The sequence below is a fragment of the Tachyglossus aculeatus genome, chromosome 17 (assembly GCF_015852505.1).
Source record: "Tachyglossus aculeatus isolate mTacAcu1 chromosome 17, mTacAcu1.pri, whole genome shotgun sequence".
NCBI lineage: Eukaryota > Metazoa > Chordata > Mammalia > Monotremata > Tachyglossidae > Tachyglossus > Tachyglossus aculeatus.
The window spans coordinates 45,436,218-45,450,822 of NC_052082.1; the positions used below are offsets into that span (position 1 = coordinate 45,436,218).

A 14,605-nucleotide genomic window follows, 5' to 3' on the forward strand; every position below is an offset into this window, starting at 1 on the left:
GATAAGAACCCAGGTTGTGTTGGGATCTATATTCTAATTACACGAAATTACTCCAATGCATCAAGAGTAAAAGCACAGAAAGATAATTGCTCTACCCCGCTTAAAAATCTTATTGAAGGCACATTTCCTCCAGGAAGCCTTCCCTGACTGAGTCCTCCTCTCCTCTTCTCCCACTCCCTTCTGCACCGCTTATACTTGCTCCTTCATTCATTTCCTCTCCCTTTCCCACAGTGTCTTCCCCTCTAGACTGTGAACTCGTGTGGGCAGGGAATGTGTCTAATGCTATATTGTATTCTCCCACGCATTTAGTACAGTGCTTTGCACGCAGTAAGTGCTCAATAAATACAATTAATAATAATGAGGAAAAACAGATGCAAAACCCATGCAAGAATGGAGAATTTAAGGGCAATTGAGGGTGTCCATAGATCAGTTTCCTATGTAATGGAGAAAAGGAAGGGCACTTAATTTGCATGACAATGAAAAAGGCAACTCCACGCTTCTACTGCATTTCAGCTTTTGAGAAAAGGACTCCAGAGCATGAACATATTGCCCCTTTCAGCAGCCATGTTCATGGCTCATAGCTCATAGTAGTGAGAACCACTTCCAAGATAGATTAAAGCCGTCCAATTTTATGAAACATATGCAAATGCTACAATTAATTTGTCCCCTGTGTGTATAAAAGAGTAACAGGAAACATGACCAGTTTATGGTACTTCCCTGGTAATTCTCTGAACACAATACATACTCGGCAAATGTGTAAAATATGTTATATCTCCATTGAGCTCTGCTGTGAAAGGTGGGTTCCTATGGTTGGCATAAGTATTCAAGATGTAACCACGTAAAAATCTTAAATGCTCTGCCCATTCTTCCTTTTTCAGTTTGTTTTTGATTTCCAAGGCATTGTCAGAAAAGGAATGTATAACTAGCCAAGGCTATGAAATGCTAATAACGGCAGAAGAGTAGCTCAAAAGGTAAAATGAAGACTTCAACACTACGAGAGATGTACACACCAACTAAGGTACACAGTACAAAACTATAGTTTATTCCCCATGAGGGTAAAACACATCTGACATTGCAAATGTTGACCCCAAATTTTCCCATCCAACTTTAAGCAAAAACAGAATAATTGAATACAAACAGAAATGAGATCACCAGACAGCACTGTTGATGACAGTCTTCTACCCCCATTCGAATAAACTTCGGTTCAGGAAACTTGATTCATTACCAACCAAGAAATGTCTGACCTGGGCTAAGTGAATAGCTCGGAAAATTTTCCAACTTAGGCTGTAATGGAAGACAACTGATGGGGAAGACCGATTCAGTACTTTTCTTTTCCAAAGACCTGATTTCAAGATAAGTTAATGACTGTGCAATAAATTGAGACATGTAATTGCTTAGGCTAAAACAGCTAACAATTCCAGGAAGAATTCCACCTGGTGAGCAAGGGATGACTCCGAATTGGGGAGCGGCACAGAAAGCCCCATTAGGTGCCTGGAAGCCTAGAGAAATTAGAAACTGGTGGGCTTTTAAGTCACACACTCTTTCCCAGCCTCTTTTTTAATTGATCCCTGCTATCTTACCAGCCACGGTAAGACGCTTTTAAAAATTACTTATGAGGTCATGAGGACGTCAGCTCTGCTGGAAGAATTTGATGACCTAATTAACAGGGCTTTATAAGTAAGAACTATACAGACATATTAATTTATTACGCTGAAAGCATCTCGTGTCTCCACGTCTCTCATTCCTTATGAAAATTTTGCTCAGAAAGAGCCCCTCCTTTCTCATTAGCGGTACACCCCGCTGGCCTATCCTCTGGAATTGACTCCCAGTTTTCAGCTGGGATGTGGCTTTTTCTGGGGCCTTGTTTTAACACGTCCTTAAAATGTTTCTTCTGCCCATCTGGTTTTCAATTTCCCAGTGTCAGCGATCCATTCAGCAGCTGTTTGGAACCTTGTTTGTCACTCACCCTTCTCACATGCCCTATCCAGCACAGCTGTGCTTAGGTGAGCATCACTTTCCTGGTAAGAGACTTCGTTAGATGAGAGCTACGAATATTTATGGAACAGAGGTGCACACTTGGATCTTAACGCGGGCCTCCGCAAAACCTGAAATTGGTTTGGCCGGTTTTAGGCAAACGTAAAAAACAAAACAAAATAAAAAAAACAAACCCACTGCAACTCACCCACATGCAGGCCTCCAGTCTAACTTTGGAGATGATGGTCCATAAAGAGATGGAGCCTTCAATCCCCTCTTCACTGGGACAAACAATCTGGTCGGGGTAAGGAGGCTCGGGGAAATTAACCGAGTTGCATTCGTAGGCTGCTAGCGTAACTGAGGCTATATGTGGACCCTGGAAAATAGATTAAAAGGGAGAATAGTTAATGTAGAAAAGTAGATACATTACATTTGATATGCAAAGGAACATAGATTCCTTTATCTTTAATTAAAATCTTAACATCCAAAATTTAAGACCACGGAAAAGGGAATAGCTTAAAATGCTCTAAATCAATCAGTGGTATTTATTGAGCATTTACTGTCTGCAGAGCACTGTAAAAGCACTTGGAGAATACAGCAATAGAGCAGGTACATGCGATTCCTGCATATATACATATATACAAACATGTATATATGTTTGTACATATTTGTTACTCTATTTATTTATTTATTTATTTATTTTACTTGTACATATCTATTCTATTTATTTTATTTTGTTAGCATGTTTGGTTTTGTTCTCTGTCTCCCCCTTTTAGACTGTGAGCCCACTGTTGGGTAGGGACTGTCTCTATATGTTGCCAACTTGGACTTCCCAAGCGCTTAGTTCAGTGCTCTGCACACAGTAAGCGCTCAATAAATACGATTGATGATGATGATGATGATGGTGATTCCTGCCCTCAAAAGCTGCAATCACTCTGAAAGCCAGTACTTCTTAGCATGCCTTTCTTAACAGTTGCTGGAATTGTTTACAGGGGTGTTCAGCTATGGTTTCCTGGGCCTTTTAGTTTCTGTAGTTAGAATGTGAGTTTACTGCTTGCTCCTTATTTATTGCTATTTATGGTGAGAATATTGACATTCTTCCTAGCAAGGCCATAAATAAGAGACCCTGGAATGGACGCTGCTTGTGAATTTCCCCGCTAAAATTTGATATTTATTGTTAGCATTTACATTAAGGACTCTCTAATGTGGCCACCAGTGGATTTCCAAACAGAAACTCTTGGCAATTGGTTTTAAGGCACTCGGCTCCCCCACGCCTCCTACTACAGAGAAGCGGCGTGGCTTTAGTGGAAAGAGCCTGGGTTTGGGAGTCAGAGGCTGTGGGTTCTAATCCTGTTCTGCCACTTGTCAGCTATGTGACTTTGGGCAAGTCACTTAACTTCTCTGTGCCTTAGTTACCTCATCTGTAAAATGGGGATTAAGACACTGAGCCCCACGGGGGACAACCTGATTACCTTGTATCTACCCCAGTGCCTAGAACAGTGCTTGGCACATAGTAAGCGCTTAACAAATATCATCATCATCATTATTATTATTACTACTCATTCACCTTCCGCTACATGCCAACTCACACTCTTCTCCCTCTCCAGCTAACCTACTTATTGTAGATTTTAGCTTCATTTCTCTAATGCCAGCCGCTGACCCCCTTGCCCACATCCTCCCTCTGGCCTGGAGCTCCTCTCTTCATATATTCATTCAATCGTATTTATTGAGCGCTTACTGTGTGCAGAGCACTGTACTAAGCGCTTGGGAAGTACAAGTCATATATGACAGACCACCACTCTCCTCACCTTATTAAAATCAAACCTTCTCCAAGAGGCCTTCCTTGACTAAGCCCTCTTTTCCCCGGCTCCCTCTCCCTTCTGCATTTCTTCCACCCTTGGATTTGTACCCTTTAAACTCCTGATATCCATCCCCCTCTCAGCCCCACAGCAATTGTGTGCCAAATTGTACTTCCCAAGCGCTTAGTACAGTGCTCTGCACACAGTAAGTGCTCAATAAATACGACTGAATGAATGAATCGGTAATTTATTCATCTAGTTTAATGCCTCCTCCCCTTATATACTGTAAGTTCCTTGTGGGCAGGGAACGTATCCATCAACTCTGTTTGTATCACACTCTCCCAAGCGCTCAGTACAGTACAACAAATACAAGTGAATGACTGTGCCTCATTCTTGTTGCTCCCTCAACAGCCTGGAATACCTGCTGTCTTCAAACCCAACAGACCACCCCATATTCAAAATCCCTCTGAAATCACGTCTCTTCAAGGAGACCTTTGCCAATTATTTTCTACTCTCCCCTCCTTATGTTCCCCAACTCCTACATCAGCCTTCACATGCCACCTAAGTACTAAGTACAAATCTTCGATATTCTGTTGCCTCCCCCCTTTTTATGGCATGTGTTAAGCATTTACTCTGTGTCAAGCACTGTTCGAAATACTGAGGTAAATACACACTAATCAGGTTGGACATAATGATAATAATGATGGCATTTATTAAATGCTTACTATGTGCAAAGCACTGTTCTAAGGGCTGGGGAGGTTACAAGGTGATCAGGTTGTCCCATGGGCGGGGGGGGTTCACAGTTTTAATCCCCATTTTACAGATGAGGTAACTGAGACCCAGGGAAGTTAAGTGACAGGTGATCAGGTTGTCTCACAGGGGGGTTAACAGTTTTAATCCCCATTTTACAGATGAGGTAACTGAAGCCCAGGGAAGTTAAGTGACTTGCCCAAGGTCACACAGCTGACAATTGGCAGAGCCGGGATTTGAACCCATGACCTCTGACTCCAAAGCCCGTGCTCTTTCCACTGAGCCACGCTGCTTCTCTGGGTTTTTGACCCCGGGATTTCCCTCCTGAGAGGCCTTCAGAAAATCCCATCCTCTCACTCCCACGAATGCCTGGAGTGCCCGGAGGAGCCCCCAGCCCGGAGCCGACATGGCCACTGTCCCAGTCCCTGTCCCACACTGTGCTCATAGTCTACGGAAGACGGAGAACAGGTACTGGGATCCCCATTTGGCAGCTGAGGAAACTGAGGCACTGAGAAGTAAGTGACTTGTCCAAGGTCACACTGCTGTCAAGTGATGGGGCCGGGATTAGAACCCAGGCCCTCTTTATCCACTAGGTCAGGCTGCTTCTTGGTATCTTGGTAGACTGTAAACTTCCCAAGGGCTGGAATCATTTCCGCTATCCTTACTGTCCTCTCCCAGGTACTAAGTGCAGTGCTCTGCATCATCATCAATTGTATTTATTGAGCGCTTACTGTGTGCAGAGCACTGTACTAAGCGCTTGGGAAGTACAAGTTGGCAACATATAGAGACAGTCCCTACCCAACAGTGGGCTCACAGTCTAAAAGACTGCATGGTGGTGGTGTTCAATTTGACTGATTTCCAGAAGGGTTCACAGTGGAACAGATGGCTCATGAGATATGGAGTCAGGCTCAGAGGAATTGACAGAAGTGGTGAAAGAGACAGCAGCACGGTCTAAAATAAAATAAATGTTTCCCATGTTTCTGCTAGTTTTTCTTTTTCGCCTAATTTTTAAAAGATGGGGCATTTTCAAGAACATTTTCTTCCGGCACTATTGCTATTCATTGGATTGTGGTGGTCTTTGAACATTATTGGAATTCCATGCTTTGAAATGTCAAACCCTTCAAGGTCAGGGATAGAATTTTGAAAAATATTTAGAGGCTCCTCGTAGATTTATTTACTCACTCTTTATGAACTTTTGGCATTGGATAGTATTTCTAAGTGACATTCTTGTTAAAGTTTGAAAGGATTTGGGAAATTGTTTTGAATAGACGGAAACAGTTCAAGCCCCCAAGGATCATTTACAAAAAACAGGAATTAGATTAGCACCATTATTCTGTAGTGCTTGCTTTGCCCCTATTGAAAAGGGGGACAAAATATCTAGTGCTATCTTTGTGAATAAAATCATTTTATTGGTGTGGAATGGTGCATTTTTATGTACAGCTGAACTAGAAGAGCTACTAACATCTCTGTTGACCTCAGCAGTTGCCACCTCATTCTTAAAGAATATCATCAAGAAAACCCTTTTTGCCGTCAAATGTCTAGGCAAACTTTCTCCTCTCTGTAAACAAGGAATAAAAACGCAGTGGGCTGTCATGAGAAAAACATTTACTTTGCAAATGTAAAAATGTTCTGTTAGAAGGTTAAACAATAAGATTTTAAGTGCTAGCACCTTTCGTTCACGGACTTCAAGATGCTTCACAAATTAACTGGTACACTTCCTCAATCCATCCGGGAAGCAAACCACGGATAACTATTTTATCTCTCTTTTGAAGGTGAAGCTGAGCAACATGTCCTGGGTTAACTCATAAAGCTTTCATTATGAGTTGAGAGGAGAAATTGATGCTAACCAGTCTCTCCTCTAATCAGAGACAGGATCTCTGCTCTCTAAATACATGGGTGTCAATTTTTTTCCAACAGTGAACAAGCTTCCAATATCACAAAAAATTCTGATGTGCTGTCTTTTCCCACCTTACGGATAGGACCGCTCTTCCGTACAGAAAGGGAAATATAATTTGTGGTTTTACAGAATACAATGTTCAAATGCAGGATCAAATGGCAACAGAAATTATTTTTTAATACAAGAGCACCTTTTAAAAAACTGAATTCCAAATGCTTGCCTTACACTGCACTGGATTAACAAAAGAGTTTTAAAAACTAGGCTGCATCTGTAACACCAAAATTATTCCTATATTTTAGCAAATATGTGGCCACTAGGAATATGTCCTTTCCTGTATGGTTTTAACTTTTTATGGAAAATTTAAAGGCATTTCATTTGGTTTGAAAAATGTTTTTTTTTCCCAGCACAGCATGTTTAATGAACATATCAATTTAAACATATTACTATGAAATGATTTATATATAGTTTTGAAAAAAGTGCAATAGGAAGAAAAGCATACAAATTTGATTTGTCGTACTTTGATTTTAAAATTGCTGTCAGATGCAAAATGTAAAAGTTAGCCTTTCATAGATAACAATATGATTATAATATTAATGTACAAAACAGACTGATTGCCTCTCATCACTATAAACAATCATACCTTAGAGATTAAGAACTTAACAGTAATTTACAGTTTATACATACAATAAAAAATATCTGGAGTATGTGGTGTGAATTTTTTTAGAGTTTTCTAACGAAAATTTCCATTTTGACATTCTTAAATGAGGCAGTTTGAGAATAGAAGTAGTCTCTTCATGAAGTTAAAAAATTTTGATCACATGGTGAACAAATTTGTGATTCAAAGATAAAGGGCCCAAGGTAAAAAGGGAGTCAAAAATACCTAATTATAACTTGAATTTACAATGTGACACTAATTTGAAATTTTACTTTTACTAAAAACCATCTTTGGATTAATGGTAAATATGATCCTTTCCCAACTATGTTTTACTAAATTTATCAAAGACTCCTTTTGTTGGGGATTAACTGTAGAAAAATGGAGTTCTGCTTCTCACATTGGACTACTTAATGACAATAATTATTAGCAGACTATTCATTTTCAGACTAATCTTCCTAGTTTTTTTCTTCCTTTTTAAAGAATGCTTCCTTTTCTCATTTTCTGGCTTTTCCCTGATTGAGAGCCTGAATGGATAAACATGACTATGACAAGGAAAGTTGTTGTTTTTTTCCTCACTGTATTATAAAAATAGATTTCTTTTTAATTGATAAAGCTGAAAGAGGGAAAACAAACTGTGATTTCAGCAGCTGGCATTCTTGGACAGTACGTGAATGTTCACTCTTGAAAACTATCAGAATAGAAACTGTTGTGATCGTACCAAAAAAATTTAGAACGGAGTGTAACGTTTGTGCTGGAATAATTGAAACCAGGGTTATATAAAAATTTTGCTGCTTTTGCTTAATGCAACAAAAACTGAAATACTTGGTGGTCAGGCAAATTCCAAGAAGTCTCCCTAATAGTAAGCAATATCAACAAGTCACGGTGAAACTAGTAAGAGAAAACTGAAATTAAGAGGAATACACTAAAGGGCAGCGGGGAGGGTGTCCTGTCATTTATAGAAACTGCATTACTATTTGCTAGATTTCCACAGGTTGGATTTTAGTGAACCTTGAGTATGAGGGAAGGAATAAGATGTTGGTCCGTTCAGCAAGCGGCACCATCAGTCCTAACGCACACTATCAACTCTACTCCCCAACTGTACATCCACATCACTCCTCTCTTTGCTGCACTCCGCTTCCATCCCCAAACCTTGCTTCCACCAAGTTCCATCATCATCATCATCATCATCATCAATCGTATTTATTGAGCGCTTACTATGTGCAGAGCACTGTACTAAGCGCTTGGGAAGTACAAATTGGCAACATATAGAGACAGTCCCTACCCAACAGTGGGCTCACAGTCTAAAAGGGGGAGACAGAGAACAAAACCAAACATACCAACAAAATAAAATAAATAGAATAGATATGTACAAGTTAAATAAATAGAGTAATAAATATGTACAAACATATATACATATATACAGGTGCTGTGGGGAAGGGAAGGAGGTAAGAAGGGGGGATGGAGAGGGGGACGAGGGGGAGAGGAAGGAAGGGGCTCAGTCTGGGAAGGCCTCCTGGAGGAGGTGAGCTCTCAATAGGGCCTTGAAGGGAGGAAGAGAGCGAGCTTGGCGGATGGGCAGAGGGATTGGGGGCATTCCAGGCCCGGGGGATGACGTGGGCCGGGGGTCGATGGCGGGACAGGCGAGAACGAGGTACGGTGAGGAGATTAGCGGCGGGGGGGACCTTCCAGAAGGTCTCGGTTCTGGGAGCACCCCCTCCAGCCTGCCACAATAAAGCAAGAAAGTTGAGCCTGGAGAATCTTCCCCGACTAAACGGACTAGCTCAACCCAGTCTGCCCACTTTCTGAACAGCACACGCACTTTCTGTTTGGAATCAATGTGGCAACGGATTGCTAGAGCTAGGAGTGTCACTGAGTCAGCAACCGGTGACAACATGCACATGGCCCAGATGGGATTCTTCAGGTATGGAAGTGCACGGAAACTGGGCCGCTTCCCGCCGCCCGTGCTCCTTTTCTGACAGAGACAGATAATTTGGAGGTGTTCGCGATATCTGAATGATGCAGAATTGGACCAAATCATGTGGGAATGGATAGAGAACGGAACTGGGAGTCAGAAGGTTGTGGGTTCTAATACCGGCTCCGCCACTTGTCTGTTTCTTTATTAGACTGTGAACCCACTGTTGGGTAGGGACCGTCTCTATATGTTGCCAACTTGTACTTCCCAAGCGCTTAGTACAGTGCTCTGCACACAGTAAGCGCTCAATAAATACGATTGATGATGATGATGCTGTGCCGACCGGCCGACCGGCTGAGGGGAGCCGCCGGGGCCCGGGACGACGCTCCGGTTCGACCGTGGGAACCCAGGCGGCCCTCCCTCCCTCCCCTCTCCCCCTCGTCCCCCTCTCCATCCCGCCCATCTTACCTCCTTCCCTTCCCCACAGCACCTGTATATATGGATATATGTTTGTACATATTTATTACTCTATTTATTTTACTTGTACATATCTATTCTATTTATTTTATTTTGTTAGTATGTTTGGTTTTGTTCTCTGTCTCCCCCTTTTAGACTGTGAGCCCGCTGCTGGGTAGGGACTGTCTCTATATGTTGCCAATTTGTATTACCCAAGCGCTTAGTACAGTGCTCTGCACATAGTAAGCGCTCAATAAATACGATTGATGATGACCATCACTTCTCTGGGCCTCAGTTACCTCATCTGTAAAATGGGGATTGCGACTGGGAGCCCCATGTGGGACAGGGTCCATGTCCAATCCGATTTGCTTGTCTTCACCCCAGTGCTTAGAAGAGTGTCTGGCACACCAGTAAGCTCTTAACAAATACCACCGTTATTAGTATTATTGTTCATTTTGGAACTTTTTGGTTCAGAGGTGTCTGACTGGCAGGCTCTGTGAAATCATCTCTGCTAAGGAGATGAACAGCCACTACAGAACTGCTTAGGCTGAATTTTAAATAACAGTCTAACTGAAACAGGGAGAAAACTACAGCTGAGTTTAAGAAAAGGGCGAAGAGCTGGAGGATATTAGGAATGCACATTCTAAGTATTTAACAAATGTTAGTAATGCTAATAATGATAGTACTGAAACTCGGAAGCTTGATTTGAAAGCTGTGGGAAGAAAATAAAAAGGATAAAAAATACGCTTTGTTCACAGAGCTGAAAGGCAATATCCACTTTCCATAACGTCATGATTACCCAGACTTAGGAGCAACAGTGGTGTGACTATGATCATACCAAAGGCAAAATGAAAGCACTAATAATTCAGCTTCTTGTTCTTTGTCCATTCTTAATACACCATTTAGACTCAACCTTGGCCTTTGAAAAACAGTAAATGGCACTGGGTGCCCCACAGATTATTTCTAGCGTTGCAGCTCAGTAGTCTCCAAACATACCTTTTACCTAACTTTTCAAAAAGAAAGCCTGGGGTGGTGGGGAAGAAGAGAGGGCAACAATACAAAACCGTCCAGGAAGAAACTGTACAGGCCCATTTTATGGAGTTGCTTGAGTTTTAGAAATTGAATCTGAAAGGTGGCTTAATCATTTCTAAAAATCTAGCAAATTCATAATGGACAAAAGATAGGACAAACCACATTTTAACTTCAACGGGAATAGCCAAAGATTACGCTCAACGTGGAGTTCTCTCAAAACAAATATCTCTCGCTATCTGTTTTGGATGCAGCACTGTTGGGGAATTAGCAAACATTCTTCTGATGTTAATCAAGCCAAGGCGGTGTGAGTTTTCAAAAAGCAAACCCCATATTACCAGATAACGGATTACACTCTATTTCCGTACACAGGCGGATTGATAGTTGCCTTTTGTGCTTGAAGAATATACTGCAGCACAATCAGGACTGAAGACAATCTTTTCTGTGCCTCAGTTACCTCATCTGTAAAATGGGGATTAAGACTGTGAGCCCCATTTGGGACAAGGACTGTGGCCAACCTGATTAGCGGGTATCTAACATAGTGCTTAGTACAGTGCTTGACACACGGAAAGCGCTTAATAAATACCATAAAAAAACAGGTTCCGTTAACAACACTCTGAAAAGACAGACGTGATCTGCTCACTTATGTAAACAGATCCTCACTATTTTTCACAATTCTTCCTATTCATATTCCAAAAACATGGGCTATCTGTTATTATCTTAGCTGGGGTAGAAAATGATTCCGCTGATAAAAGGGAGTTCTGCTCCCACCTATCTCTTTGGCCCTAGTAAATTTGGTAGAGCCAGGGGAGAAAAAAAGAAAAAAAAATCTTGTAGCACAAGGACGTAGAAGGCAGATGCAGAGTTCAAGGAGAAGTTGGCCCTATGATCTGAATTCGAGTTTTTGGGAGGAAGAATGTGGAATTAATCACAGCAAAATATTCAACTGTGTAGGAAAATGAAAAACCACTTTTAAACAAATTAATGTTTTTGTTTTTTAAAATTTTCAGAATACCACTGGGTTTGCATTTTATCATCCTGAATCTCTGTAGTGATTCTTCAGAGAATGACTATTAACCAAGATTTGTTTTCCCTCTTATTGCAAAATATGAATTCTCCTGAGAGGTTTGATGTCATCTGTCATAAAAAAAAAAAATCAGGTTCTTATCTACAAATCGAAAGGAACTTGAGAAACGCCAGAGAGTTGCCTCTGCGCCATGTGGCATGTCCGTTTCTTCATTTCATAGGCATCTATTTGAAGAGAAAACCTAAATTAGGTCACGTTCATTAGGAGCCACATTCAACACCTTCTGATCATCCAAGGTTTAAAAAAAAAAATGCCACGGTTAATCAGATGTAGGTGTAAAGCGTGACACAGGTCCGACTGGGGATCCACCGTATAGGCACTTGACAATTTCCTAAGGACAGCAGCAGTTCACACACTATCGGTTATTACCGACTCAACCCACTTCCTAATCTCTCCGGAGAAACCACATATTGCAAACTGGTTGTTCTTCACAAATATAGTTTCCAACTCTTTAATCTCAGGACAGCAAAACCAGTTATTTTAGAGACTGTACTGCTCCAGAGGCTGGGAGTACAGAACCTTCTGTTAAAAAGCCTGAAAGAGAAGTCCCTCAATCAATCAATCGTATTTATTGAGAGTTTACTGCGGGCAGAGCACTGTACTAAGCACTTGGGAGAGCATAACAGAGTTGGCAGACACGTTCCCTGTATATACAGGGAAGGCGTATATGGAAGGCATTTCCAATCAAGGGTAAAAACAAAAAAACCTAGAATCCTGCAAAGATTCAGAGGCAAAATATTCTTTGCTCACTCCCTTACCAAGGACCACCAGGAGCCTGTGGTTAGGTGGGACTGTGATTCATTAGGAACATCTACGTGATTAAATAACTGAAATGAGACAACAACTTCATGACTTGAAACCTTTTTGTTGGTTAAATCGCCACGGGAATTTGCAAAAGCAGACTTTCCACAGGGGAGATTACTGCAACAATATATTTAATCTTCAACAAAATCAGAACACAACTTCACCAAGATTTGCAACAACTGATGTTTCAAGCCCACAGAACCAAGTTTCAAATGGGCTCAAAGTAAAATTTCAATGCCTATTTACATCTTCTGAGAAACCAAAAAAGCCTCAAATTTCGCTTGGCTATTATAAATTACGGACACCCCTGAAAGAGTAAGTGCTCCTTCTAAACTGTAGTACACACTTGACGTTGCACTTGTTATGCTATGTTTAATTCCCCAAAATAAAGAGAGGTATGTTTCAGGCAAAACTGATTTTGGGCTCTTTCTTCAACTGAGTTTCAGCAAGCATGTCATTTTGCTCTCTAGACCTCAGTTTCCCCTTCTAAACTCATTCTAAACTGAATCCAACTCTCAACAGTATTTTGCCATTGCAAAAATGAGAGGGGAAAAACAACGACCTGTGTATGAGAGAGGACTGTAAAGAGATCCCTAAAGGATTGTAAAGAGATCCCTAAATTACACTGGCCACCAACCTGGATTTAAATAAAGTTCTATTTTCTTATTTCACATTCGCAAAATAGGACGAGTCGGGGAAAGCCCAAGGTGGGACAAGAATTGAGCGTGCAAATGCCACCTCCACAGCAACATCCCGGAGATGTGATCTCTCCTTTTCGTGTGGAGCCACCTTAAAATATGAACGTGAACATATGAGTCATATCTTGAAAAAAGACTGGAGAAGTCCATCACTCCATTTTCAGACAATGGGTAAACAGAGAAGGTGGTTTCTGATTCTCCTTCCCACAAGGGCTCTGATTCACTGCATGCTTATCTCCAGAGTCACTACAACCGTAGAGAGAGCAAAATGAAAGCCCATTATTACCCCTCATGCTATGGCAACTTCCTTCTCTCTCTCTCCATGTTTCTCCCTTTCTTCCCCACCCCATCTCTCTCTCTCTCTCTTTTCCCCCTTCTCCCTCATGAAAACAGAGAGAAAGAGGGAGAGAGAAGCACTTCTCAGAGGTCAAGTGGGAAAAAAACGGCAAAGAGGTTGATTAATCAACGATGAGTTAATTTTCAAAAATGCCGCGCTGCCTCATTGGAGGAACCTGGAATCTGTGATGGGACACAGGCCGCTCTTCAAGAGAGGTTTAATAAATGACAATAAGTAAATAATAAATGATAAATTGTTAGTATGTTTGGTTTTGTTCTCTGTCTCCCCCTTTTAGACTGTGAGCCCACTGTTGGGTAGGGACTGTCTCTATATGTTGCCAATTTGTACTTCCCAAGCACTTAGTACAGTGTTCTGCACATAGTACGCGCTCAATAAATACGATTGATGATGATGATGATGACACAATGGGTGGGAGGGGCAGGGAACGTGTCAACCAACTCTGTTACTACTGTACTCTCCCAAGCACTTAGTACGGTGCTCTGCACACAGTAAGTGCTCAATAAATGTGATTGAGGGACTGTCTTTTTCAAGGTTTTTAATGGTTAGGGTTCACATTCCTAGTCAGGCTAGGAGTATTCGCCTTAATCTGGCCGCTAGATGCTAGGGTCTAAGGAGCTTCAGAGATAATCACATAGTAGTCACAGATAGAGAGGAGGGAGAATAAAGTGCCGATTCTCTTAAAATCACATCTAAATCTTTGAAATGACATAGAGTACACCTCTAGCTTGGTAGACTAGTGTGGGAAAAAACATGCAGCAGAGCACAGGATACAGGAGGTACCACACAATGGGGAACAACGGCAAAGTGTCCCAGAGACCCAGTGTTAAGAATGCGCTTTTAAATAACTGGGCCAGCTGGGGTCTGGAAGAGCATGCAAAACAACTTTAATGCTACCCTCCACAAAATCTGAACAGAACCGCTAATATGGAGCCAATGAGATGATTTAAATTTCACTGATACATTCATCCTTTACACCGAATACCTCCATCAGCCTCCTCTCTGATCTCCCATCCTCCTGTCTCTCCCCGTTTCAGTCTATACTTCACTCTGCTGCCGGGATTATCTTTTGTACAGAAACGTCCTGGGCACGTCACTCCCCTCCTCAAAATCTCCAGTGGTTGCCCCTCAACCTACGCATCAAGCAAAAACTCCTCACCCTGGGCTTCAAGGCTGTCCATCCCCTCGC

At 41.7% G+C, this 14,605-nt stretch overlaps 1 protein-coding gene across 1 annotated transcript in view; it reads right to left on the minus strand.

Moving 5' to 3' along the window:
* The window catches only part of VMP1 (vacuole membrane protein 1), a 140,886-nt gene that overhangs the window by 64,362 nt on the left and 61,919 nt on the right, over window positions 1-14,605 (minus strand). Inside the window, exon 6 of the mRNA XM_038759374.1 lies at window positions 2,183-2,350. Coding sequence (XP_038615302.1) covers window positions 2,183-2,350 — 168 coding nt within the window. The remainder of the gene's footprint in view (window positions 1-2,182; window positions 2,351-14,605) is intronic.